Source organism: Galeopterus variegatus, unplaced genomic scaffold (genome assembly GCF_000696425.1).
Source record: "Galeopterus variegatus unplaced genomic scaffold, G_variegatus-3.0.2 Scaffold1003, whole genome shotgun sequence".
Lineage (NCBI taxonomy): Eukaryota > Metazoa > Chordata > Mammalia > Dermoptera > Cynocephalidae > Galeopterus > Galeopterus variegatus.
In genome coordinates, this window is record NW_007727114.1 from 222,492 (window position 1) to 249,404 (window position 26,913).

Genomic DNA, 26,913 nt, shown 5'->3' on the forward strand with positions numbered 1-26,913 from the left:
TCAAGCACTATAATTTCCTTTATGTGTAACATGGTTGAAAAATCTCTGTAACATTATTTAGAATAAACCAATTGATCATTGATCTTTTTCTATAGAAACATAAAAATCTAGGGGCTGGCTGCTTATTTCAGTTGGTTACAGCACAGTGTTATACCACCAAAGTCAAGGGTTCAGGTCCTGTACCTGCCAGCAGCCAAAAAATAAAATCCAACCAGCCAAACAAACAAAAAAAACATCTAAAGCCTGGGCTTCTTACATGGAAAAATTATATTTCTCTAAAGCTGAGAATGTAGGTTGTGTATATATATGTGCATATATATTTGTGTGTGAATATATATATGTGTGTATGCACTTCAAAAAGTTAATGGAAAGAATATGTAATTTTTCAATTCTGTTTTTCCATGAAGTACCCTTGTATAACTTTAGCAAATTTGTCATACTTTGTTAAAATTATCATTTGCTCTTCCTGTTATCCCAAATAGATAATTCCTACATGGACAAAGATGAGCATAGTTCATCCTCTGAAAGTGAAGATGAAGCGCTGGGTAAATATCATGAGGCCTTATCCAGAACACACAATTCCAGACTACCACTGGCAGATTCTAGACAAAAGAACTATGCTTGGGAAACAAGACAAAAATACAGTCCTCTATCTGCAGAGTATGATGGATACAGTAGTGAAGCATCAATAGATGAAGGTAAGATAGGTTATTTCATCTTTTTTAAGTGATACACTATAGTATTAGATTATTTGTTCCTTAAATTCTAGGCATCTATGGTAACACAATAAAGAGAGCACATATAGTAGAGTCACATTTCTTGGAGTATAATTTATTCATATTCAAATCTTTGGGCTCAAGTCAAAAATTAAAATCAATACTAAAACACCCAAAAGCAAAACACCAAATAATTTAAATAATGTGATAATTGTAGCTCTCATTTCACAATGACATATGCCTAGCATGCATGAGATGGAAGATGTGAATCTGCTGTTTTCTCAGATGAAATCAGTTCCTATGTACTTATTATAGGAACTGATAGTCTAAGAATTTCACAGTGTTGAATATGACTCTAGTGTGTAAATGTATGCTTTTTCATTCACTGTTGCCCCTAAATATCAGCCAAATTCTCACATGACACACGGCAGAAGAAATGGAGATCTGTTCCATGCGGGAGGGAAAACTGTCTAAGATGAATACATTGAGAGCTGGTACTATAGTATGCTATGCTTTAAAGGAAATTTAAGGGATTTTCAAGGATTTCAGTAATTTCAAGGACTATATTGTCTCTAGTTAGTTTTGCCTTATGTGCTGACATTGACTTTAGAATTCAACCTATGTGGAAGATACAAGTCCACTCTTACCTGTTTTTATATTTTTCTGTAACATAAATAAAAAAGGTTTTGACATTCATTAAAGCATATTTATTTCCACATTTAAATAAATTGTTTATTTCCTTGGTAGAATGTATGACTGCTTATACATTTATATCCAGATACGAAGAAAAGAACAGTATATCCTAGATACTGTTCTTATTATTATATACAAACACAAACTGTCCTTGATTTTGTAGCAATGATTTCTGTTTTAGGGTCTCCTACCATTGATGACTTACCCTAGTTCCTACAGTCTTACCCCAGTACCCCCGGACATACCTTTGTGAAAGGGGCCAAATCATTCATTTTTGTTTTTTACTCATGGTAACTGAAGTTTGGTGTGCCTCATTTTTATTTGTGCTAGTACACAAGTATAATAATAAATTAATCAAATACGAGTAATTACTGTATAGAAGGCTCATTATGAGATGCAAGGAAAGAAATACAAAATATTAGACATGGACTCAACCCTCAAAGATACATTTTTAGTAGTAGGGAAAACAAAACATGTGCTTACAAAGATAACTGAATAATGCAAAGCAGTAAAGGCAGTCCTCACTGGCACACGAATAGTAGAGCAGAAAGCGAATGAATGGGTTTTGAAAAGTCTGATTCATGTTGATATTCTGCCTCTATCTCTTAATACATTAGCTATGAAACCTTGGGTGGTATAACTAATTGTTTTTAGATTTGTTTCATTGTCTCTAAAATTTGGACAGTACTGACCTGGCAAGGTTTGTCATGAAAAGTAAATGATGTGTATGGTACTGTTTTTAGCATAGTGTCTGGCACCTAATAGATAAGTGATCAGTAAATGTCGTTGAAGCTGTGGGTAGTGAAAAGTGATGGTGATGATGATGTGTCATGAGCAAGAGCTGAGTCTGATCTGTGACCCTAGACACTTCTGTAGGTGCAGTTTAGGACTTCTTTCCCCTACTCACTCCTGACTCCCTCTCACCCCCTACATGCTTCTGCTGTCTGGGTTGCGGCTTCTATGTAGAGTCTAGCATGACTCGTAGTCTGTGGGAAAAGCAGTGAGGAGGGAAGTCTAATCTTGGTGGCTCTTCTGTTCTTGCCCTAACCTCAGGAACTGGTACAAGTGTCCTAGAATCACCTTCTCATTTCATTTTACCCATGTATTTAGTACCTATCCTGTACTTTTCTACATATTTCTACTCTAAATGATTTGGTAAAACACCTGGGGTAGATTGATATCAGGCATTCTGAAATTAGAGTCATTTATTTCATAAACATTTGTTGAAAGCTTTTTATGTGCCATATACTATGCTAGATACTGTGGATGTAAAGATGAATTAAACAAGCTTGTTTCTCTTAAAGAGCCCACAGACTGGAGGAGGAAGACCAGTGAGTAGATAAGTAATATAATATGATAAGAAGTCTGTTAGTTACATGAACAAAGTACTGTAGAAATACAGAGGAGGAGGTGACTCAGGCTTTGTTTGGGAGACAGGGGTATAAGGAAGTCTAATGGAGTCTTCACAGAATAGGTGAACTGGACATGACTAGGAACTCTTTCAGCAAGCACAGAATAGTGTCTGCATGAAATCATGAAAGCAAGGGAAAGTATAACTTAGGATCTGTGTTTGGAGAAGGGGTAGGTAATAGGACTGATACTGTCTTATAGAAAATGTAGAGCCCTGGAAAGTTTTTAAGCAGGAGAGTGTGGTACTTTTGGATCAATGCTTTTAAGAAACGTTATTTAGCTATTGTACAGAAGAATTGCAAGTGGGGGCTACAGGAGGCAGAAAGGACCAGTTAGATAGTGATGTGATCTCCTGAGCAGTGAATTTAGGGATGAAGAAATACAGATCTAAGGATGAACTCAGCATGTCCTGGTGACTGAGTGTGTGCAGAGGGAAGGAGTCAGGATATGTAGTCAGTTAAAAGAGCTCGAGAGAATTGAGTTCGTGGGAGAGGATAATTTAATCATAGTCATTAGGAGTTTGATGTGTCTGTGGAATATCCTGGTGGAGATGGATATCCTTGTTAAAATGCTATCATTGGGATTTAGAATGGGGAGGGGACCAAGGGATAATATAAAACAACAATAGAGTGGGAGAATAGCTTGTGTGTCATAGGATATTCCTTACTGAAAGATAAAAGCCTAAAATACGTTCAGTGGCATAGGGGAAGAACAGGAGACTTTGATTGGAGAGGGAGATTTCAGAGCTCAAGATCATAGGGGAAAGCAGTTTCAAGTGACTGTAAATTCTGAACATAACTACAGGCAAAAGTGTGGAATACATACAAAATGTTAGAGGTTTTAGGGAGGGGGGTAAAATACCACCCATTGGGGAAGGTATGAGAGAGCTTCAGAGAGAAAATGGTATTTGGGTTCGGCTTTTAAGAATGGGCAGAAAGGTGGTGAAAAGACTAAGTAGAGGTATTTTAGATAGAGGATACTTCATAAACCCCAAAGTATGAAGGGCTAAAATGTAGGGAATATTCAGGAACAGAGAGAAATCCACTCAACTCCAACATAGGTGCATATATATGAGAGAATAGGAGATAAAATTGGAAAGAGAGATGAGGTTTAAGTTCTGGGGTGCTTCCCTATCCGAGAAGATTGGGTTTAATTTGTTAGCCAGTGAGAGCTCACTGGAAGTTTTTTACTAAGGAACTACGATCAGGGATGTGTTTTGGAGAGATTAATTTAGCAGCAAGAAGACTCTAGGGAAAGACATTAACTAAGGAGGTCTTTGGAGTAGTCTGTGTGGGAAATGATAAAAATCTGAATTGTGGTAGTGGCAATAGGAATATAAGAGGATAGGAGAGACATTTTGGAGGTAGAATTTACTGGATTTAGGAACTGAATGTATTTAGAACATTAGGGAAAAGGAAGTGTCGAAGATCAAAGATGACACTGGTTTCCATCAGGTATGACTAGGAGAATGGTGGGGTCATTAATATAAACATGAAAGCCAGAGAGGGATCAGTTTTTTGTTGGAGATGGGGAGTGGGCAGGAGATGTTATAAGTGGTTTTACATATGTGATGAGGCAAGATATTTAAGCAGTTGAAAATGGCTGTCAAGCTTGTAATCATGAATGGGGTCAGGGAGAGAGGTTTTCAGATCATATGTGCTTAGAGAATGGAAACAATGGGAATGCGTTGAATTGATGAGGGAGATGTGGGGAGAGAAAAGATCAGAGAATCATTTCCTTTGAAGGAGAATAAAGTGAGTCATATAGAAGGAGAGAAGAAACAGTAAAAAAGATAAAGAAGAGAATCAGGAGAATGTTATATTTTATCAAACATAGAAGAAGAGTTTTAAGGAGAGCAGAGAGATTGGGGAGTATGAGAATTCAAGCAAGCCACTTTCTTCAGTAGAAGTTGATGAATGATTTTCAATTGAAGTTTTAGTAGAGTAGAGTAATAAGGAAAGAAGTCATACTGAATGTTGTTGAGGAGAGAATAAGTGGTAAGAAAATGTCCATTTGCTGCCTACACATTCTTACCACCTACTCACCTACTCCCTCATTATCAACATTGAGAGTCAAGAAAGAGAGGCAGGTGCAGGGATTTTTAACCCATCTCACCTTCTCCCTCCCACCCACCAAGGGTAACCCTCCTTTGGTGTATACTAGGGGAAGAGGGGAATTTGCTTCTAATACACATTTGCATCTTCACCAGGTGGCTGTGCCTCTGCATAGCCGCCTCTGCAGAAACACTACTTTCTTCATGGCCGATCACCTACAGGGATTACTCGGTACAGTTCTCTTGGCTCATGCAGGATTTTGTTCATTTTCTTAAGGCACAAGAAAAGGAATGGATAGAGTAGGTTACAGTTCTCTTTACTGCTCTGACCCTTTATTCTCCATATTACCGTCACTCAAGTTTATGAAAAGTTGGACTTTACTAATGTGGGTTTGAGGTAACTAATGGAAATTACAAGGTAGAAGGAAAAATATTTTAAAATATATGTTTTTTGCATGACGTAGTATTACCTCATTAGTGCTGATAAGGAACCTTTAGTTCATTTCTCAACACCCTAGTTAATTCCAGTAGAGAAACTTTGGAACAGCTAATATTGGAAACAATCTGCAAGAGTAGAGAAGGTTAGAGAGGTCCTGGTTAGGGATTAGGAGAGACCAGTGAAGAACCGTGACCAGGTAGGTAGTAAGAACTACCATTTATTGAGCTCCTACTGTGTGCCTGACTGTTAGTTTCTATACATGTTGTCATATTTAGTCTTCATTGCCATTCATTGTGGTAGGTAAAATTATCCCCATTTTACAGAAGTGAAAAGCGATTTTAGGTTAATTAAGTAATTTTTAACCTAAAGTCACATAGCTAAAGTTACAAAAACTGTACTTGTTAAGTCTACTGCAGAATTAATGTTTGGCTTCCGTTAGATCATCACTGCTACTTTAGTATCCTCCCTAAGTCTATTTCATACAAGATTAACCTCTTCAGTTGGGTCCTTTAGAGTAGTTTATATATTATAAATCTGAAATACAGATATTCTAGAAAAAGTAAGAAAATGTGATGGCATTATTTGTTGATCATGTTTTCTCCTTTAGGTGGCCATATTAATCTGTTTTTTTTTTTTTTGAACTACAAAAAGAGATATCTGTATGAAATTTTTCTAAGAAATGCTACTGATTTTTGTGCGTTGATTTTGTATCCTGCAATTTCCTGAAATCATTTATCAACTCAAAGAGTTTTTTTTGTAGCGGCTTTAGGCTGTTCAAAATATAGGATCATATTATCCACAAACAGGGACAGTTTGACTTCATCTTTTCCAATCTGGATGCCCTTTATTTCCTTCTCTTCTCTGATTGCTCTAGCTAGTACTTCCAACACTGTGTTGAATAGGAGTGGTGAGAGTGTGCATCCTTTTTTAGTTCCTGTTCTTAAAGGAAAAGTTTTCAGCTTTTCCCCATTCAGGATGATGTTGGCAGTGGGCTTATCATATATGGCTTTAATTGTGTTGGGATACTTTCCATCTATACCTAACTTGTAGAGAGTCTTTATCATGAACAAATGTTGAATTTTGTCAAATGCTCTACCAGGGGTCTATAGAGATGATCATATGGTTTTTGTCTTTGACTTTATTGATGTGGTGTTCACATTTGTTGATTTGCGTATGTTGAACAACCTTGCATCCCTGGGATGAATCCCACTTGATCATTGTGTATAATTTTGTGTGTGTTGCTGTATTCTGTTAGCTAGTATTTTATTGAGGATTTTTAGCATCTGTATTCATCAAGGATATTGGCCTGTAGTTTTCTATTTTTGATGTATCTTTGTCTGGTTTTTGTGTCAGGGTGATGTTTGCCTCAGAGTGAGTGTGGGAGAATGGCCTCTGTTTCAGTCTTTTGGAATAGTTTGTAGAGAATTGATATCAGTTCCTCTTTGAAGGTTTGGTAGAACTCTGCAGTGAACCCATCCGGTCCTGGGCTTTTCTTTGTTGGTAGCCTTCTGATAACAGCTTCAATCTCTTTTGTTGTTATTGGGTTGTTCATGTTTTCTGTATCTTCTTGGCTTAGTTTTGGTAGTTTGTACGTATCCAGAAATTGATCCATTTCCTCCAGATTTTCAAATTTGTTGGCATATACTTGTGTATAGTAGTCTCTAATGATTCCTTGTATTTCTGAGGTATCAGTTGTAATATCATCTTTTTCATTTCTAATTTTTTTTGTTTGGGACTTCTCTCTTCTTAGCTAGCCTTGCTAAAGGTTTGTCAATTTTATTTATCTTTTCAGAAAACCAACTTTTTGTTTCATTGATCTTTTGTATCATTTTTCATGTTTCTGTTTCATTTAGTTCTGCTCTGATCTTATTTCTTTTCTGTCTACTGACTTTGGGTTTGGCTTGTTCTTGTTTTTCTAGATCTTCAAGGTGAAGTGTTAGGTTGTTTATTTGCCATCATTCCATTCTTCTGAAGTAAGCATTTAATGCAATAAATTTCCCCCTTAGTACTGCTTTTGCAGTATCCCACAGGTTTTGGTATGATGTATCATTGTTTTCATTAGTTTCAAGAAATGTTTTGATTTCTTGTTTAATTTCTTCTTGGACCCAAATGTCGTTAAGTAGAATGTTGTTTAATTTCCATGTGTTTGTATAGTTTCCAGAATTTCGCTTGTTGTTGATTTCTAAGTTTAATCCATTGTGATCTGAAAAAGTACAAAGAATGATTCCAATTTTTTGAATTTGTTGAGACTTGCTTTGTGACCTAACATGTGGTCTATGCTGGAGAATGTTCCATGAGCTGATGAGAAGAATGAATATTCTGAGGTTGTTGGATGGAATGTTCTGTAGATATCTGCCAAGTCCAGTTGGTGTAAAGTGTTGTTTAGATGTTGTGTTTCTCTATTGATTTTTTTGCCTTGATGATCTGTCCAGTGTTGAGAGTGGGGTATACAGGTCCCCCACTATTATGGTGTTAGTGTCTATCTCATTCTTTAGATCTAATAGTGTTTGCTTTATAAATCTGGCTGCTCCAATTTTGGGCGCATATATATTTATGTTTGTTATGTCTTCTTGATGGATAGATCCTTTTATCATTACATGGTAGCCTTCTTTATCTCTTTTTATGGTTTTTGGTTTAAAGTCTATTTTATCTGATATAAGAATAGCTACTCTAGCTCGTTTTTCATTTCTATTTGCATGGTATATCTTTTTCCATCATTTTCACTCTTGGTCTGTGTGAGTCTTTACAGGCGAGGTGAGTTTCTTGAAGGCAGCATATTGTTGGGTCCATCTTTTTAATCCAGTCAGTCAGTCTGTGTCTTTTGAGTGGGGAATTTAATCCTTTTATATTTAGAGTTATTATTGAAAGGTGTTGATTTATTCCTAACATTTTATTGTTTTTTGTTTAGATATCTCAAATATCTTTTGTTCCTTTCTTTCTGATTTTCTGTGTTTTCTGCATTTGTCAGTTTCTTGGGGTGGTAGATAAACTATCTTTTTTCTTTATTGTTAGCTTTTTTGTTTTACTGGTAGGTTTTGTTCTTTTCTGAGTATTCATGGCAGTGATGGTTGTTTTTCAGGTATCAAACCCAGTACTTCTTTGAGAATTTCTTGTAAGGCTGGTCATGTGGTAGTGAACTCCTGCAGTTTCTGTTTGTCTGATAAATATAGTATTTGTCCTTCATTTTGGAAGGATAGCCTTGCTGGGTAAAGTATTCTTGGCTGGCAATTTTTGTCCTTTATTATTTTGAATATATCATCCCATTCTTTTCTGGCTTTTAGGGTTTCTGATGAAAAGTCTGATGTTAGTCTGTTTGGGGGGCTCCCTTATAAGCGACTTGCTGCTTCTCTCTTGCAGCTTATAGGATTCTCTGTCTTTGAATTTTGCCAGTTTGACTATAACATGTCTTGCAGATGATCTTTTTGGGTTGAATATGTTTGGGGGTCTTTGGGCCTCCTGAGTCTGAAGATCTGTGATTTTCCCTATACCTGGGAAGTTTTCTGCTATTATTTTGTTGAATATGTTGTCAATCCCATTTCCTTTTCCTCCCCTCCCAGAATACCCATGATTTGGATATTTGAGCACTTAAGGTTGTCTGTTTTCTCTCTTAGATTGTCTTAAATTTTTTAAATTCTTTTTTTCTTTTTTGTGGTCTGCCTGTGTTAATTCAAATGGCCTGTCTTCAAGGTCAGAAGTTTTCTCTTCTGCTTGTTCTAGCTTGCTGGTTAGACTCTCTGTTGTGGTTTTTATTTTGTTGAATGAATCCTCCAGCTCCACAAGCTCTGCTACATTCTTTTTCCGGGCATTGATTTCTTTGTACATTTCTTTTTTCAGATTGTGTATTTTTTTTCTGACTTCATTGTGTTGTCTAACTGAGTTTTCTTGTAGCTCATTTAGTTTCCTTAGAATTGTTGCTCAAAATTCCTTGTCAGTCATTTCAAGGGCTTCCTGTTCTATATGATCTAGAGCTTGAGACTTATTATTTTCCTTTGGTGATAAGTCATTCTGGCAGGGGTTATCATGGTCCACTCGTTCCACCTTGGTGTCTGGCCTTGATCCTGAAGGGACTGCTGCTTCTGGGGAGCGGGAAATAGTCTGTTCTGGGGGTCACACAGCCCCTGCCTGTTCTGGCACAGCTGGCTTGGGGCATGTGGGCCCGGTGGCTCTCTGGCCTCTCTGCACAGTGGTGACTGTGCTGGACTGGGGATCCCAAGTCACCTGCTTCTTCTGGTGCAGCTGACTCAGGACGTGTGGACCCAGAAGCTCTTGGGCCTCCCTGGGCAGCAGGGACTGGCCTGGGCTGGGGGTCCTGCAGCACCTGCCTTTTCTGGTGCAGCTGACTCAGGGCATGTGGGCCTGGCAGCTCTCAGGCCTCTCTAAGTGGTGAAGACTCACCTGGGTTGGAGGTCCCATGGCACCTGCCTGTTCTGGCGCTGCTGACTCAGGGCATGTGGGCCCGGCAGCTCTCAGGCCTCTCTGTGCGGTGGGCACTTGCCTGTGTTTAGGGTCCCACAGCACATGGCTCCTGCCTGTTCTGGTCCCAATTTCTGGCCTCCTGTTGTTGCTTTTTAATAGTTGCAAATAGGTTGATTTGTGGGAGAGAGTGATGCTAGGAACTGTCTACTCCGCCGTCTTGACCAGAAGCCCTTCACCTGAATTTTTAAGTCATTGCTGTCATCTGTCCTTTTGTGGAAGGCTTTCCTTGCTTGAGACAATCTTTTAATGAGTCAAGGCTATAGAAAATTTTCATTTCAATTTCAAAACTTGTTAGGGTGCTGCTTCTAGCAAGTGTGATAGATTTATTCTTTCTGGATCTAATAACTGACACTAAAGATATCTTGCTGCTCAGACATTTTCCTTCTAAGAATAAAAGTATCTTTGAAGTTTTCCCCTTCCTTGGAATTTCCAGGAAATGATTCTCTTTAACAATGATACATCTTCTTGTTGCATATTTATAAATTTTTCCATGCATTTAGATTTTAAAAGAATAGAATCATTTAGTACTATACACATTTGGTTGAAAGCTTCCAATACTGTGAAAAATGTGGAAGTTAATTTCATCAGAGTGAACTGGTCAACAAAATAGTTCCCAAATGTATTGTACAACTTGTCAAACTAAGATCTGTTTATTCACAATAGTGCTAAATACAAAGTGAATGCTTTTCCCAAATTAATTAGATTTCTGTAAAAAATATATGAGATGCTTTGAATATAGTTAATTTGGAATTCATTTATTTCAGACCCTTACATTTCAAATTAACACATTTAAAAATTTATAAGTTTAGTACACTTTAAGGGAGGGCATATTCTTTTTTTTTTTTTTCATTTACGTCAAATGAACTTTAAAAGAGAATTATGCTACCAGCATTTTTGAAGGAATACATTTTCCTGTGAGATGAAGTCTTTTTAAAAAGCCTCCTCTAGCTATTTCTTGTCTCTGAAGTAATAGTAAAGTTACATTAATTTAAAAATTTTTTTAAAGGACTTTAATCAAATGAAACGCAACTTCTCATCTTCCTAAGCTTTGGTTTAGAATTGCACTTGGGGCTACATTTTGGAGGTGTATTTATCAGTAATAAGTAGTAGACTTTGTATATGTTGAATGGTGGGCCCAGGATTCAAGCCAGGCAGTCTGATCCAGATTCCCTGTTTATAACACTATAGTTAATCAATTATTATAAAATTTATTTTATATTAATGTATTCTTATCTTATTGATTTATATAGTTAGATGATGATTCTAATTAATTTAGATCCACCATTATATATTCCTTTTAAACCAGAGTTTAGGTAAATATTGCTTTATCATTGTTTTTATGGGGATTAGAAGTTTCTATGAGAAGGATAAAGGTGGCAGGTGCTTTGCCTTACTTGTCCTTGTTTGCCTAATGCTTGTCAGAGGGTATGGCACATAGAAAGATAGCCAATAAGTGTTTGAAAAATCAAAGAATGTTTGGATTTTTCTCTCCCTGAGGTATAGTTTTTTTCCTTCATTATTTATTCATCCTTTTTCTACATGTCCTGATTTGAAGGATTCAATGTGAATCATATTTTCAGTGCATTTCTGATGAAGTATTCAGAGAATATTACAGATGTTTTGATATACTATAATTGGCAAAAGTAAATTGACTGTAGTTCAAGAATTGGGAATGTTGGTTATACATTATGCAAAATACAAATAACAAAGATGCCCACTTTTTTCAGGTTAACATTTTTGGCAGGAATACTACAAAGGTGAAGTATCTTCAGTGTGTACTTCCAGGGCCACATGATCTCGGTTATTATTGGTGCTTTTAACTTTGATTGTTTGATTTAAGTGGTGAGGTATCTGCTAGTTTGCTCCATTTTAGAAGATCCTTTTCCACTTTCTAAAGAGTAAGTAATTTGGGGGTAGGTACTTTGAGACTGTGTGAGTATGCTTGTTACTGAGTACCCAGTAGTTTTAGCATTCATTGATAATTTTTGTTTAAATCAGTTATTACTGTTTTTCTGGTATTACCTTAGTACTCACAGACTTTTTAAAAATTCACTGTTACCCATTCCGGTCATTTTTCATTTGGATTCTCAAATTGTCTACTGATTGTTCATTCAAGCTATCTCCTATATCTTTTTGACATGTCCCCATCAGATCTTGAGCACTTCCTTTCTTTAAGTAATTTTTTGCCAGAAAAAGTGCTGTTCTCCTCTTGCATTTTCCCTGCCCAGCCTAGGAATCAGCCTTTTTTTTTTTTAAGGAGCCCTGCTTTCTTTTTGTGAGGAATGATATTTAGAAATCAAGGTCTAGGTGTACTTATTGCTATTGGGTGTCATTTCTTCTTGGCTCTTTCAGTGGACAGAGTTCATTTTGATATCACAAATAGCATCCAGTACTATAGAGTTCTTTCTCTCCTTTCTCCATTCTGCATTTGTATCTCCCTTCACCCATACCACCATGATTCCCAACAAAATTCTTGTATTTATTCATTTACTCAGTCCTACAATACATACAAAGTAGTTTGGGAATTGCTACATAATTACCACCAACAACCAGAAATTCTTAAATAAAATTCAATAATTTTTTGCATTCTATTTATACTTAGAATATATCCTAAGATATACTGTGTACTGTGTTCAAAGTACACATTAATTGATTCTTTTTGTGTCTTTCATTGTGGTTAGTTATCTGTTTGCTATAAATATAGTTCAGTTCATATTTTTAGTCTCATTCAGTGTTAGGATTGTTTTCTGTCTTTATCAATTTATTTCTGTTTTGGGGGGTTCCAGTCAAGATGGCAGAATAGATGGTCCGCAGTATCACTCTCTCCAACAAATCAACCAATTTACAACTATAAAAATGTAACATCAGCTAAGCTGGGGCCGCTGGAGTTCAGGGGAAGAAGAGGAGAGATTTAGGGAGCTCATAATTCTATTTTTGATATGTAAAGCATTAGCACAGCTTAAAAGTAAAAGCTAAATAAAAAGGTATACTCAGAGAAATCCCATTCCTTTTTTTATTCTTTCCATTTTATTCCTATTTACCTGTGTAATTAACTACTTTTATTAGTTTCTGGTTTCTCTTATGTTTTGTTTTACAAAAGGTGTAGCATATGAAAGGTAGTATACTGTGTACCTGTATGTATGTATATATATTTTTTCTTTTGCATCTTCCTTTTGTAACTTAGTGTATCTTGGAAGTCATTCCATATGAGTTCATAGAGATCTTCCCTATTTTAGACATTTGGTGAGTACACCCTTGAATAAGTACATAGCCTATTCAATCAATCTCCTATGTGTAAGGGAAATACATTTCAGACTACCTTCTAAAGAATATTAATATCAGATTCTTTGAGAGACTAGCCTTGTATCTGTGTTACTTTGTTTCCTTAACTTTATATGTAATATGATTAAGACTGCTAACTTTATCTTAGTTGTTTTTAGAAGATTTTTGAATTGTTTTTGTCTGCTACTTCTGTTAATTTTTAGGTCCTTTTTGCATATATGTGGTCACATTTCTTGGTTTGTATTCTGAACTGAAATCAGTCAGGAGCACTCTGTTGTCAAACAAATGCTAACAATAACTCATTGAATTCTTTTTAAACTCTTAGTTAAGTTACTCCTTAAGCGTGTGATTTATTTGGATTCTAATTATAGAATTTTTAGTATATTCAGCCTCTTGGATTTCTCCCCTCATGGTAAACTTTTTGGAGGCAATTTTAGGTTTTAAAAGCTGTCTAAGCACAAAGACAGTGGCATTCTAAGGCAATTTAAGTAAACAGTTGACATGAAGGAAGCATTATAAATGCTTAGGGGTTCATTCAACAGGTTGCTAACAAGAAATTAATCAGGTGTGTTAGTTAAATTTTTTAAAATAAGAAATAGTCTAGCATACCTATTAAAAGTTTGTTTCCCTTTTATTAAAGTTTAATCTATCATGTTATCACTAAGTTTTAGGTGTAGTATTAAATGCCAAGGTCATTCTGCCTCATTCTCTACATTTTCTTATGACTAGTACTAGTAGAGTAGATGACTACTAGATATTCCCCCCCTTACCCACAGGGGATATGTTCCAAGATCCTCGGTGGGTGCCTGAAACCACAGATAGTACTGAACCCTGTATGTGAGAGTACTGCATAAAGTTCATGGAAAGATTTGTATTATTTTTTAATTCTCTTTTTCCATGACCTTTTGAAGTACCTTCGTACACTGTGATTTTTCCTGTACATACATACATATGATAAAGTTAAATTTAGAAATTAGGCACAGTAAGAGAATAACAACAACTAATAATAAAATAGAACAAGTATTAACAGTGTGCCAGCATCACTACTCTTATACTTTGGGACCATTATGGAGTAAAATAAAGGTTACGTGGACACAAGCACTGTGGCGCTGTGATACTCCATATGATAATCAAGATAGCTAATAAGTGACTAACTGGGCAGGTAGCATCTATAGCATAGATACATTGGACGAATGGATGATTCACATCTTGAGGGAGGAGGTGTGAGAATTCATCATACTACTCAGAATGGCGAACAATTTAAAAATTATTAATTATCTATTTCTGGAATTTCTCATTTAATATTTCCAAACTGCAGTTGCCCTCAGGTAACTGAAATTGGGAACGTGAAACCACAGACGGGGGACTACAGTATTACAATTTTATACAATAGCCTACATGACTACAAATTTTCTTTTAAAAATTTTTTTAAATTCACAATATTTTAACATTTACTTGTATGTATTTGTGGGGTACAGTGTGTTGTTTCAATACATGCATAAACTGCACGGTGATTCTCTTACGGTGGACAGCACAGTTTTGTACCTCCTAGTCCACCACTTTCCTTATTTACACATGAAGACATAGCCTAGATCAAAGAAGGCCAAATTACACCAAAACATGGAAATTTTCTATTCATCTACACAATATAAATATTGATAAACATTCTAATTTAACTTTAACTTTTTGTTTATGCATAGAAGATTGGATTATATTATAGTTGACTCTCCTTTGCTCTTTTACTACAGTGAAACACTAATTTATGCCACCATATTTTTTGAATGCCTGCTATGTTATGCACAGAGATAGAAAAAATAGCTGTTTAAGAGAAAGTTCTGCTGAGTCTGAGAAGCAGCAGGTGGTTTGTGTGGCTGGAGGAGTAGTAGTAGTTAAAATAGGAGACTGAAAAGTTAAGTTGCTACTGATCATTCAGGGTCTTAACTGCTGTGGTATAGAATTTGGACTTTCTTTTAGGCAGTGAAGACTATTAGAAGATTTTAAATAGGGGCATCACATGACCTGAGTTTTGTTTTAGGAAGATAGCCCTACAACATCTATAACGAATGAGTTGGAGATATGAGAATGAGAGATTGGAAGATAAGTTAACTTGTTCAGCCAGGAAATTTTCTGGCTTAGTTCAGCAGTAATAGGAATCTTGTCAAGGAGCTAAATAAAACAATTCCAAGAATTCATTAGACAATTCTGTGGATTGTGTCTACAGTATGAGCGCTTAAATATTCAACTTTTGATACCGATCTCATTGAAATCTAAAGCCATTAACCATTATTCTGGTCTTATCATAGCACCTTTAATTTTTTATGAAATTAATTTATGTATATAAGTATATAAAAAAATCAAGTCTTTTTTGGTTTAGTTCCTCATTTTGGTGTGGAGCCTATCTTTTAGTAGCTTCCAGTGTATTGGAGGTGAGCTTTTTGAGGTGCCACATGTATGAAAATAACTTTATTCTAACTTCTAATTGATAAGTGGTTTGGCTGGGTATAGAATGCTAGTTTGAAAATCATTTTCCTTTAGAAGTTTGAAGTCATTGCTCTGTTTTCTTCTCATGGTGTTGCTGCAAGAAGCCTATGCCATTTTGGTTCTTTTTTATTTTTAGATTATCTGTTTTATTTTCTTAGTGAGTTTTAAGTCTGTATATTCTCCTTCTCCACTGTATTGTGAAATTTTCTAACAGTGTACCTTGGGTACAACTTCTTTCACTGTTGATGCCAGGCCCTTTCCGTCTGGGTACTCATTTCTTCAGATGTGAGAAAAATTCTTGAATCATTTCTTTCATAGTTTCCTTCTATTTTCCTTTTCTTTTTTCTGGAATGCCTAGTAGTTTTAGTTTTGGATATCCTACTTTGTGCCCATACTTTTCTTATTTTTCTCTCATTTTATACCTGGAGAGATTTTTTTCGACTTTATCTTCCAGTTTACTTATTCACTTTCTACTGTCACATTTTAAAATACCAAGAGTTGTTTTTCAGTCTCTGATGGTTCCTTTCTTGAAGCATTTGTTCTTATTTTATGATTGTAATATCTTTTCATCACTAAGGGCGTTCTTTTCTTCCATCTGAAGTCTTTTTTTGTTTGTTTCTTATATTATCTATTTCCTTTTTGTTTTGTTTTGTTGTTTTCTGTCTTTCATGTTGGGAGGGTTTCTCACATATATGAAGATTCTTTGCCATATTTAAGAGTGATACGTAGAAAAGCAGACTAGAAACTGTGTGCGTGGGCTGAGTTTGTCACTGGTGGTCTTCACTGTTAGTTGATTGGTAAGGAATATGACTATTTCTTTTGAGACTCCTGCATGTGTTTATAAATAAAGTACAGTATCTGAGGCCATTCAGTTTTTTAGAGGATTCCTCAGCATCCTGCTTTTGGTGGGAAGTGCGGTAGACTGTTTGACTCTTGGAATGTAAGTAATAAGAGGTAGCTGAGCATTTCACTGTTCATCACATAGATTTTCACTTCATTCTCTGTTTTTAACATGATATATCTCCCCTCTTCTTGTTGTGCTTGATGTCCATTAATTGGGTGCTTGGAGGCTTAGTGCAGAGGACACAGTTTGGGGAGGGGTGTTGTTAATTGCTTATTATGCAGGGCTTTCATGCTCCTGCTCTTGTTTTCAGCACACATCTCACCCACCACCTTCCGTGCTACCTGATGCCTCCAAATCCCAAGCCCTTGTGGAGCTCTGTGGGGTGCACTGGCTTGTTTCTCATAATATTCTGATTTGGTCACATGAGTCAGGAAACGAACAACCATGGACAAACTTAATTTAAATCCCATCTTCAATGATTATTATCTGTGTGACATAATTAACTTTTCTGAGTCTTACTTTTCTTAAATGTAAAGTATGGCTAATAATACTTACCCTAAAGAGTTATTGTGAGGACTAGAAATACCACATGTCTTGGGATATAAAGGTTCTGAATAAATGGTAGCTATTAATGTATTTATATATATGGAGAGTCTTTATGTACAAAATTAAATCACATAGGTATACACATTGCTAATTTAATATATTGAAAAAAATGAGTTTGTGGACTTGGTACTATCTAAAAAACAATAGAAACAGTTGGTTTTTATTGATATTTTATTGGTTGAGAGGGCAAAATATCTTTTTCCCCTTCAGAATGGGACTTTTAAAAACAGAATTGTCGGGCCGGCCCGGTGGCACACTTGGTAGAGTGCGGCGCTTGGGAGTGCGGCGGCGCTCCCGCCGAGGGTTTGGATCCCATATAGAGACCGGTCCGCTCAATGGTTGAGCGCGGTGCAGGCGCGACACCGAGGGTTGCAATCCTGTTGCCGGTCACGGTACGGGCGCGACACTGAGGGTTGCAATCCCGTTACCGGTCACGAAAAAAGACAAAAAGGAAAAAACAAACAAACAAAAAAAAACCCCAAAACAGAATTGTCTTCTATTCTAAAAGTTAATTCCAGTTATAGTTATTAGTTAGACATTAATTAAAATTTATTTATTTCAATTTTATTCAAAATATTTTAACATTGTACATTTTTGTGGGGTAGACTATTGTTTTGGTACATATATATATATATACTGCACAGTGAGTATATGATGATTAGTGATGTTGAGCATTTTTTCATGTTCCTCTTGGCCAATTGTATGTCTTTTGTGAAATGTCTATTCAGGTCCTTTGCCCATTTTTTAATTGAGTTATTTGGTTTTTTGTTGTTGAGTTGTTTAAGTTCCTTATATATTCTGCATAATTAGCCCCTTGTCTGATGTGTAGTTTGCAAACACTATCCCATTCTGTCTCTTCACTTTGTTGACAATGTCCCTTGCTGTGCAGAAGCTTTTTAGTTTGATGTTCTCCCATTTCTCTATTTTTGCTTTAGTTGCCTGTGCCTTTGTAGTCTCACTCAAAAAAGCACTGCCCCGTTCACATTTCGGGTAGCATTTCCCCTATGTTTCCTCTAGTAGTTTCATAGTTTTGGGTCTTAAATTTAGATCTTTGATCCATTTTGAGTTGATTTTTGTGTATGGTGAGAGATAGGGGCCTAGTTTCAGTCTTCTGCATATGAATATCCAGTTTTCCCAGCACCATTTGTTGAAGAGGCTGCCCTTTCCCCATTGTGTATTTTTGGCACCATTGTCAAAAATTAATTGGCTGTAGTTACATGGGTTTATTTCAGGGCTCTTTATTCTATTACATTGGTAAATTTGTCTGTTTTTATGCCAGTACTGTGCTATTTTGGTTACTATAGCTTTATAGTATATTTTGAAGTCAGGGAATGTGATGCCTCCAGCTTTGTTCTTTTTGTTTAAGATTGCTTTTGCTATATGGGGTCTTCTGAGATTCCATACAAATTTTAAGTTTATTTTTCTATTTCTGTAAAAGAATATCATTGGTATTTTGATAGGGATTGTGTTGTAGAATGCTTTCGGTAATAACATTTCAATGATGTTAATTCTTCTGACCCATGAACATGGGATATCTTTCCATTTTTTTGTGTCCTTTTCAGTTTTTTTCACCAATATTTTATAGTTTTCACTGTAGAGGTCTTCCACCTCCTTGGTTAAATTTAGTGCTAGATATTTCTTTTTTTTTCCTTTTTGTCTTTTTTCGTGACCGGCAACAGATCGCAACCCTCATTGTCGCGCCCATACCGGACCGGGACCGGCAACGGGATCGCAACCCTCGGTGTTGCGCCCGCACCCCGCTCAGCCAGTGAGCGTGAACCGGTCTGTATGTGGGATCCGAACCATCGGCGGGAGCGCCGCCGCACTCCCAAGCGGTGCACTGTAGCAGTGCGCCACCGGGCTGGCCCTAGATATTTCATTTTTGATAGCTACTGTGAATGCTTTTACTTTCCTGATTTCTTCTTTGGCTGTTGTGTTATTTACATATCGGAAGGCTATTGATTTTTGTGTGTTGATTTTGTATCCTGCCACTTTACTGAATGCATTTATTAGTTCTAGTAATTTTTTGGTTGAGTCTTTAGGGTTTTTATATGATCATGTCATCTGCAAATATAGGTAGTTTGGCTTCCTCCTTTTCTATTTGGATGCCATTTATTGCTTTCTTATACCTTATTGCACAGACTAGAACTTCTAGTACTGTGTTGAATAAGAGTGGCAAAAGTGGGCATCCTTGTCTTGTTCCAGATCTTAGAGGGCAAGCCTTCAATTTTTGTACGTTTGGTGTGATATTAGCTGTGGATTTGTTGTACATGAACTTTATTGTGTTGAGATGCATTCCTTCTATACCTAATTTGTTCGATGCTGTATTTAAAAGGTGTTCTTTTTGGGCTGGCCCGGTGGCGCACTGTAGAGTGCGCCGCTTGGGAGCGTGGCGGCGCTCCCGCCGAGGGTTCGGATCCCATGTGGAGACCGGTTCCCGCTCACTGGCTGAGCGTGGTGCGGGCGCAACACCGAGGGTTGCGATCCCGTTGCCGGTCAGTAAAAAAAAAAAAAAAAAAAAAAGTGTTCTTTTGCCTAAGACTAATCCTGGGTTTAGTTTTAAAACTCTATATTATTATAATTATACAGTTAGTGGCAAAGTTTGCTTATTTTAAATTCACTTAAAATATTGATATAAATTAGCATAATGCTTTATTTTCTAACTTATTTTTTTACCATAACATTTAATGACACAGTATTGCAAAAGCTGTGCTCACCTAAATATTACCAACATCTAACCTTATGGAGCTGCTGTCTCTGAAGAGCTTGAAGTGATGTCGTGTGTGAGAGAATCATTTGCTATGCAATTTGATGAACCAACTAAAAGGTAGTTGAGAACCCCCCACCCAAAATTCCACAGTAGTTTTAAACCTGTGCTCTATGAATGTGTTCTGTGGATCCTTGGTAGAGTTTTGTTCTGGGAGTAAGATAAAATAAGAGGCAGGGAATGAAAATGAGGGGACAGAGATTTAGCTCCTTGTTTCTTTTATTGGCTTAAATAGATTATATTTTATTTGAACAAAGGGTTCTGTAACTAAAATGTTTTTTTGAAAGCCTCTAATTAATAGTTGAAATCATAAGATTAAAGGCAAACTCATCATGCTTATTCCTTCCTGACTTTGTACCTTTGTTGCAACTGTACCCCAATTTGGGACATTGTATCCTTTTTGTACCTATTCAGCTCTGCATTTAAAGGCCAAAGTTAAGGCCAGCTCCTACCATGAAGCTTTCTTGCTAACACTCCCACAGACTGATCTTTCTATTCCCAGAATTTCTGTAGCTGTCTATTGCTTTGGGTATTCTTGTGTTATATACATTAACTAATTTCACTTCACTTCAGTGTGAATTCCCAGTATTTCACATAGTGCTTGCCAGGTACAAATTTAATAAATCAATAATTTTTGTATTTAATTGAAATAAAGTCATGAATCTGATATTTCTAATTAAAAGCTCTCTTTCTCTCATTACCATGGAGCATTAGTTTTGTTAACGATTTATATATTTGGATTTCTTGAGTTTGATTCTTCAACCTCCTTTATGTTCTTCCTCATTTTGCAGTCATCCTGATTTGATTTGCCCACAAAATGAGCAGATAAATCATTCATGTTAGACAGTTAGCTGTACTCCTACTTGCCCATAGCTTGACAGCAGAATCTTCATTTATATTTGCAGATTTCTTGTGACTATTTGGAGGTAAAGAAGGTCATCCTTTCTGTTGTCACATAGGCTTTTAATTAGGTTGTGCATCAAGGCCTATACCTACCTCAGGTTACAGTGATGTTTGGGGAAGAGAGTTTATTCCTATATTAATTGCATGAGTGTACTTCGAAAAGTTCATGGAAAGATTCACATTGTTCTTTTAATTCTGCTTTTCCGTGAACTTTCTGAAGTACCCTCGTATTTGTATCAGGATATTTAATGGGACTTCTCTTGGGACTTTTGCTATTCTTGAATTGGTGATTAGGGGCTCAGAGACAGGATGAGGAGGTGATAGTTTCCATCTCCCTTCCCCTTATGCAAAACCTTGAGCTTACAGCTGCTGATAGTCTGGGTCAGACACTTCTCTAACTATTTATTATAAAGTAACCCAAACTGGTTTTATTACTCCCAAATATCATTCTAACTGCCATGCTCCCACTCCCATTTCATATTAAACAAACAGGAGATGTGGGAAGGAAAAGAAAAAAGAGTTGGAGTCTGGAAGTTGGGAGACGGTGTGTTAAAGGCTCTCTTGCCCCGTCCCACATTTCACTGGGGACTTGAAGTTCTTGGAGGGTATGGAGATGTTATTGAGGCTGTATGTGGAGGAGCATATAGAGTAAAGGAGGAGATAAGAACTATGGGACTGATTAGGCAACCGGCAAGCCAGAACATGCTCTACCTAATTAGGGGACTGGGAGCATGGACTGCTGAGCAGAGGAGATACTTGGCTGCCCTATTCTGAGAAGTTCCTCAGTGATGGGAAGGCTGAGATGAAGCTGAACATCACCCAAATAAAGTATGTTCAGCATTTATGAAGAAACCACCATATCAGCAAAAGCCACCACAGCCAACCAAACTAGAGTGAGGTTTGGGGTACCTTCCTACCACCTACAGGCAGCCAGGAAGGCAATCCCAACGACTTCTGCTATTCCTTTTCCTTGCCCCAACACCTCAGAGTAATTAGAGATGCAAGAGAGAGGGGAAGAAGGGGTCCCAGAGCTAAGTTATCAAGGTGCCTGGAGTAAGGAGGATTAAAAGTACAGATCTCACTTCATCTCTCATTCAAAGTCCCATAAATAGAAGCTTAGTTCACATCAGAGCTAATACTATGTAACACGCACTGTTTTAAGCCCTTTGTGTATATTAACTCATATATTGACAGCTCTGTGAGCAGTGGACTATTATTAACTCTGTTTTACAAGTTGGAAAGTTAGGTATAGAGATGACATTTGAGCTAGACCTGGAGTGGAATTTTAAATTCTACTAGCTTGAGATTCTTTACTAACAGAAAGTGACTGGGCAAGAATAAACTCTGACTCAAGAACAAATTAAGGGTAGAATGAGGAAAATTCATTATTGAGCAATTAAAAGAATCAGAGTGAAAATTAAGCTGCTTCATGTTATACTCTGCTGAGTTGTCTGTTTAATAAACTACATAATTTGGAATCAATTGGACTCAACTTTAGTATGCATATATGGTATATCATAAAATACCAACTATATTATATTATTGTACAATTAATGATGACCAGCATTAGAGTTATATGGAACATATAATATTTAGTAATTTGGGAATGAATTTGGTGGCTAAGAGTTGATAAATTTACCCTGGTTAACCTAAATAAGAGAAATTTTTATCTATATATATATACACACATGCATGCCACTGTGGCACTCAGTTATTGCTATGATATGACAGTGCAGCATTTTTTTGCAAATGAGAAACATAATTCTCCTTTTGCATTATACTTATTTTAGGGAATCCTCTGTCAGAGTTGTGGGCTTTGAGGTGTTAACAGAGTTTTAAAAAGCTGTTCTTTCAGTTTATGCACAGCGTGTTTTCTTCCCAGTATGTGAATAAGTTACCAGGTAGTTTGGCAGCATGGAATCATTTACTAGCCATCACCTTGCTCTGATGGTCACTACTTTTCTCTGACCCCAGGCCTGATAGCTTAGAATGGCTTTCTATGACAGATATCTCCTTCTCTTACTGTCAATGAAGAGTCATTGCTCCTTTCAGAAATTTGGGTCATCTCATTCACTTTACCCTCTAATTTGCTAGACATGTTTGCATATAGTCTTAGCTTAAGATGTTTTCCTTAGAGGCTTGTCACCGTCCCATATAAATCAGTGGATGCAAGTAGATCCACAGGGGGTGGAGAGTGGGGAAATGGGGGATGAGTTTTAAAACGTGGGAAGTTGAGGCATAAGGATGTCATCTAATTCTGTGTAGAAAATGTATATGCATCTCATCTCTAGTCTAGTTCTGGCTCTGCTGTGTCTATATTACTATTGAAACATTGTATGCAACTTCTTTGCTTAGGTAAGTGGTTACAACTGCCATGTATGGATGTACAGCAGCCCTGTAAGTGGCAGACATGGTTTCTAATCTTATCCTTATATAAACTGTTAACTTTGGGCATGTCACAAGTTCTCTGTGCTTTCTTTTGCAGAAATGATAGGGTTAGGTACTGTGATCTAAGATTTATTCCAGTTCTCACATTCTGAGGTCCTATGTTCCTAAGCAGAGCTGTTAAAATTTCATTTTATTGCCTTTATAATTTCCAGTATAATATGTAAAGCTAGTTATAAAAAATGAACTATTTATGTGTGCAGTTTATATTCTGTAATCTTTCTTTTAGTTCTTTTGTGTTGGCTACTTTACTAAAACTTATCATTAGTCTCTGTGTCAAAATTAATATGAAGATAGTATGCTTTCTGAACTTTGGTGCTGTAGTACAAATATTCCAAAGTAGTTCGTAAATAAAAGAAGAAAACTGAGCTAATAACTTATTTATCTTTAGAGAGCTTTAAAATATTACTTAATTCTAATTTTGTGGGCAATAAGTATGGAAATATTCTTGGGAAATATTCCTTCATAAAAAGAAAAGAATTTATTGAATCCATGGTTCAGATCAGACTTTCTTTTTTAGGGCAGTTTTCCATTTGCTGCTTTTGTTATGATTTTGAGTTTCTGTGCATCCATTTCTCTAGCTTTAATTGGTGGTTGAATTGCTATAAAACTTGTTTTTCTGCTACTTTCTTACAGAACAGTTGTTGAACAGATTTGGCCAAGTGTTATCTCTAAGCTCCTAATTAAATTCAAGTCTTAATCAATGAAGACATCTTTGATTTATCCACTCTGTCATCTGAAGAGTTGCTTAAGTTTTCCATCTTTACAAGAAAACTGAAAAGATATAATCTGTGTACCTGAACCAGATTCTCTGTCTTCATTGAAAGGACTTCCATGCCTTTACTGTATTTCCCAAAGGCCTGCCATTTAATCTTTTTTTCATTATTTCAGATACGATTGAATCCTTTCTCTATATCCCATTAATTTCATCCTTCGTATTACTGCACCTTGACAGTAATGGACTGTCATTGTAGAGGATATTATGTTTGGTATGTCTGTAATATTGAATGGGACTAATAATATGAAATTTTCATAATTGAGTTGGGTTGCATGAGCAGTGATGTCGTTCATATCTGGAGGGTTTCTTTAAATGACAAGTCACATTTGAAGCTTCTGGGAAGAAAAATTATCAAAATGTATACATTTATTCTTGCTTATGAGAATTTTCATTCAGAGTCTAATCAATTATGTATCACATTTTAAGTTATTGGTAAAAATTTATATCTTTAGTAGCCTCAAAAACAGACCTTTGTAGACTAAGACTCAGTTATCATTCTTTTTTTATTCTTTTAAAAGCAATTATCTACTGTAAATGTGACAGAGACCAGAGTCTGGTATAATGGATATTCAATGTTGTGTCTTGACATGGTTAGTCAAAAACCCTCAATTTAAGTTTGTTAGACCCAAGCTTTTCTAGTTGTGGGCCATTTCTAGACATATTACTAGTTGTAAAAATTCAGTAGTGGGGTTTACATTTAAGGAATTTAAATGAAACTTACTTTACTGACACAAAACCATAATCTTAATTTAAGTATGAAAAGAACTCCCAATTCACAGTATAACTTAGAGCTTTGATTTTGTAGTTTTATGTACATTTTGGTTGTTGGCAAAACCTCATATAATCTATTGTTATATTGTGAGCTTTGTTATTTGACTCAACTCACATTTGTCTCTTTCACTATTTAGAATTAATTTTCTAAGACTTCTATAGTTGCCTTATTTATTTTTTCAATTATCTCTTTTATCAATAGTATAAAGATCTATTATACAGTGGCTTCGCATTTTTGGCATTTCATTGCAGAAAATATCAATTTGTCACATAAAAAGAAAAATTAGATATCCTTTATTCATGTTAAAGTCACACCCTAGCTTTTTAAAAGGCAGCTTTGACTTAGAGTTGCAAGCCTGAGGATATTGATTTGAATTATGCATGACTGTCTGGTGTGCCTTCGCATTAGCCTGCTGGATGGATAATGTAAACATGTTCTGAATTTTAAGTACATGACAGTATATGAGTGGCAGGTTAAAAATAGAACTAATAACCAAGTGCCTATTTGGAAATTTGATTCTTACAGTGTAAAACTATACAGGGATGATCTCTGCAAATGGTTGACTGCAAATATAATAACTTGTTTTGTGTTCTACAAATATAAAAGATACTGCCTGATATGCACTAGGTCAGTGATTTTTACCCCTAATTTGTTGAACTTTTGACAGTAGAAAATAAAAACATAATAATGTGTAAGTGAATAAGGATTACCTTTCACAGATTATTAGTTGGTTGCTCAGGCATGCTGTTTCTAGTATATTTTTAATATCTTAAGCAGGAAGCTTTTGGTGCTAGTTATACCACCTTTCCATCAACATGTCCAGTTTGAATTCTAGAATTGAATGTGTACAACTAAACACTGTAGTTTACAAATGAAATTTGACATTACAGTCTCATAAAATCCTTTACTTTTTCACTCCTGTTTCAAATTGGGAAAAGACAGTCAATTCTAAGTACAGTTCGTATCTTTGACATATTTTAATTTACATTTCCAACTATACATTTCCCCTAAAGTTCTAATAGCTCTTTAATTTAATTGTGAAATGACTGGTTGTATAGTTTGATATTAAATGTTTAGTTTTTATAGTTTATGTGGTTTTTTATTATATACGATGTTTGTATGTATGTATATTTATCTGTGACATTGACAAATGTGACCCATTTTTCTTTTGCACTGATAGTATTTTTCTTGATTCATAAGAGCTCATGGATCTTAAGAATATTAGTCTTTGTTATGTGTAATAAATAGTTTTTCTAGGTTTGTTTTTTGGATTATTGATGGTGATTTTGCCAATCCAAAGTTCTAATATTCTGTCAAATTTTTTAGTTTTTCCATTTATAGCTTCTGAATTTTATGTTATGCTCAGAAAAAATCTTTCCTGTTTTGAGGTTTGTAGAATTTTTTCATGTTTTCTTTTAGGATTTTTATGGTTTTATTTTTTACCTGTAAATCTTTGATCCACCTGTGATTTATATTGATGCAAGGGATCAAAGTGGAGATCTAGCTTTTTTCTTTTCCAAAGTGCTAGCCATTAACCACTATGTTATTTACTGAAAAATCTAATTTTTTAATCACTGATTTGAAATACTACTTTTGTCATATACTAAATTCCTATTTGGGCTTGTGACTATTTCTGAACTTTATTCTGTTCCAATTAATTTTTCTATTACAGTGTATAATACTGTAACATTATATTCTTGTCAAATATTTACAGTTATTCTTATACATTCTTTCATATGAACTTTAGAACAATCTAGTGCTATTTTGATTGAGATCCGGGAGCGCCGCCGCGCTTCCCAAGCGGCGCACTATCCAGTGCGCCACCGGGCCGGCCTTATTTGATCACTTTTTAATGCTGATTTTAATTACCAATGTGAAGTTTTTCGATGATCCTCCTTTCCATTTCAAAATATCTTTTAATTTTTATTTATCATCTCCGCTTCATATGTTAGAGGTCAAATAATTTTCCTGTGCTTTTGCTGCTGTCCTCAGTTGGCCTCTGCTGAGATTAGTTTTCAGCAATCGTTTACCCTTTTTTATTGCGTGACTTAATTTTTTCCTCTCCATGATTCACTTCCTCTATTCTTAAACACTCCTAGGTCTCCCTGAATGAACAATGTCCTTCCTCTCTCTAATCTTCTTCTTTTTTGTTTTCTTAGTATTTTTTTAAAAATCAATTTAACTGAGGGCCGGCCCAGTGGTGCACTGGATAAGTGCGCCGCTTGGGAAGCGCGGCAGCGCTCCCGCC

The 26,913-nt window shown here is 36.0% G+C and overlaps 1 protein-coding gene across 3 annotated transcripts in view; it reads left to right on the forward strand.

Moving 5' to 3' along the window:
• Positions 1-26,913, forward strand: part of LOC103591661 (synaptotagmin-14) — a 208,192-nt gene that overhangs the window by 68,895 nt on the left and 112,384 nt on the right. For all 3 annotated transcript variants that reach the window (XM_008574160.1, XM_008574159.1, XM_008574158.1), the window contains one exon: positions 483-698. In XM_008574160.1, coding sequence (XP_008572382.1) covers positions 483-698 — 216 coding nt within the window. The remainder of the gene's footprint in view (positions 1-482; positions 699-26,913) is intronic.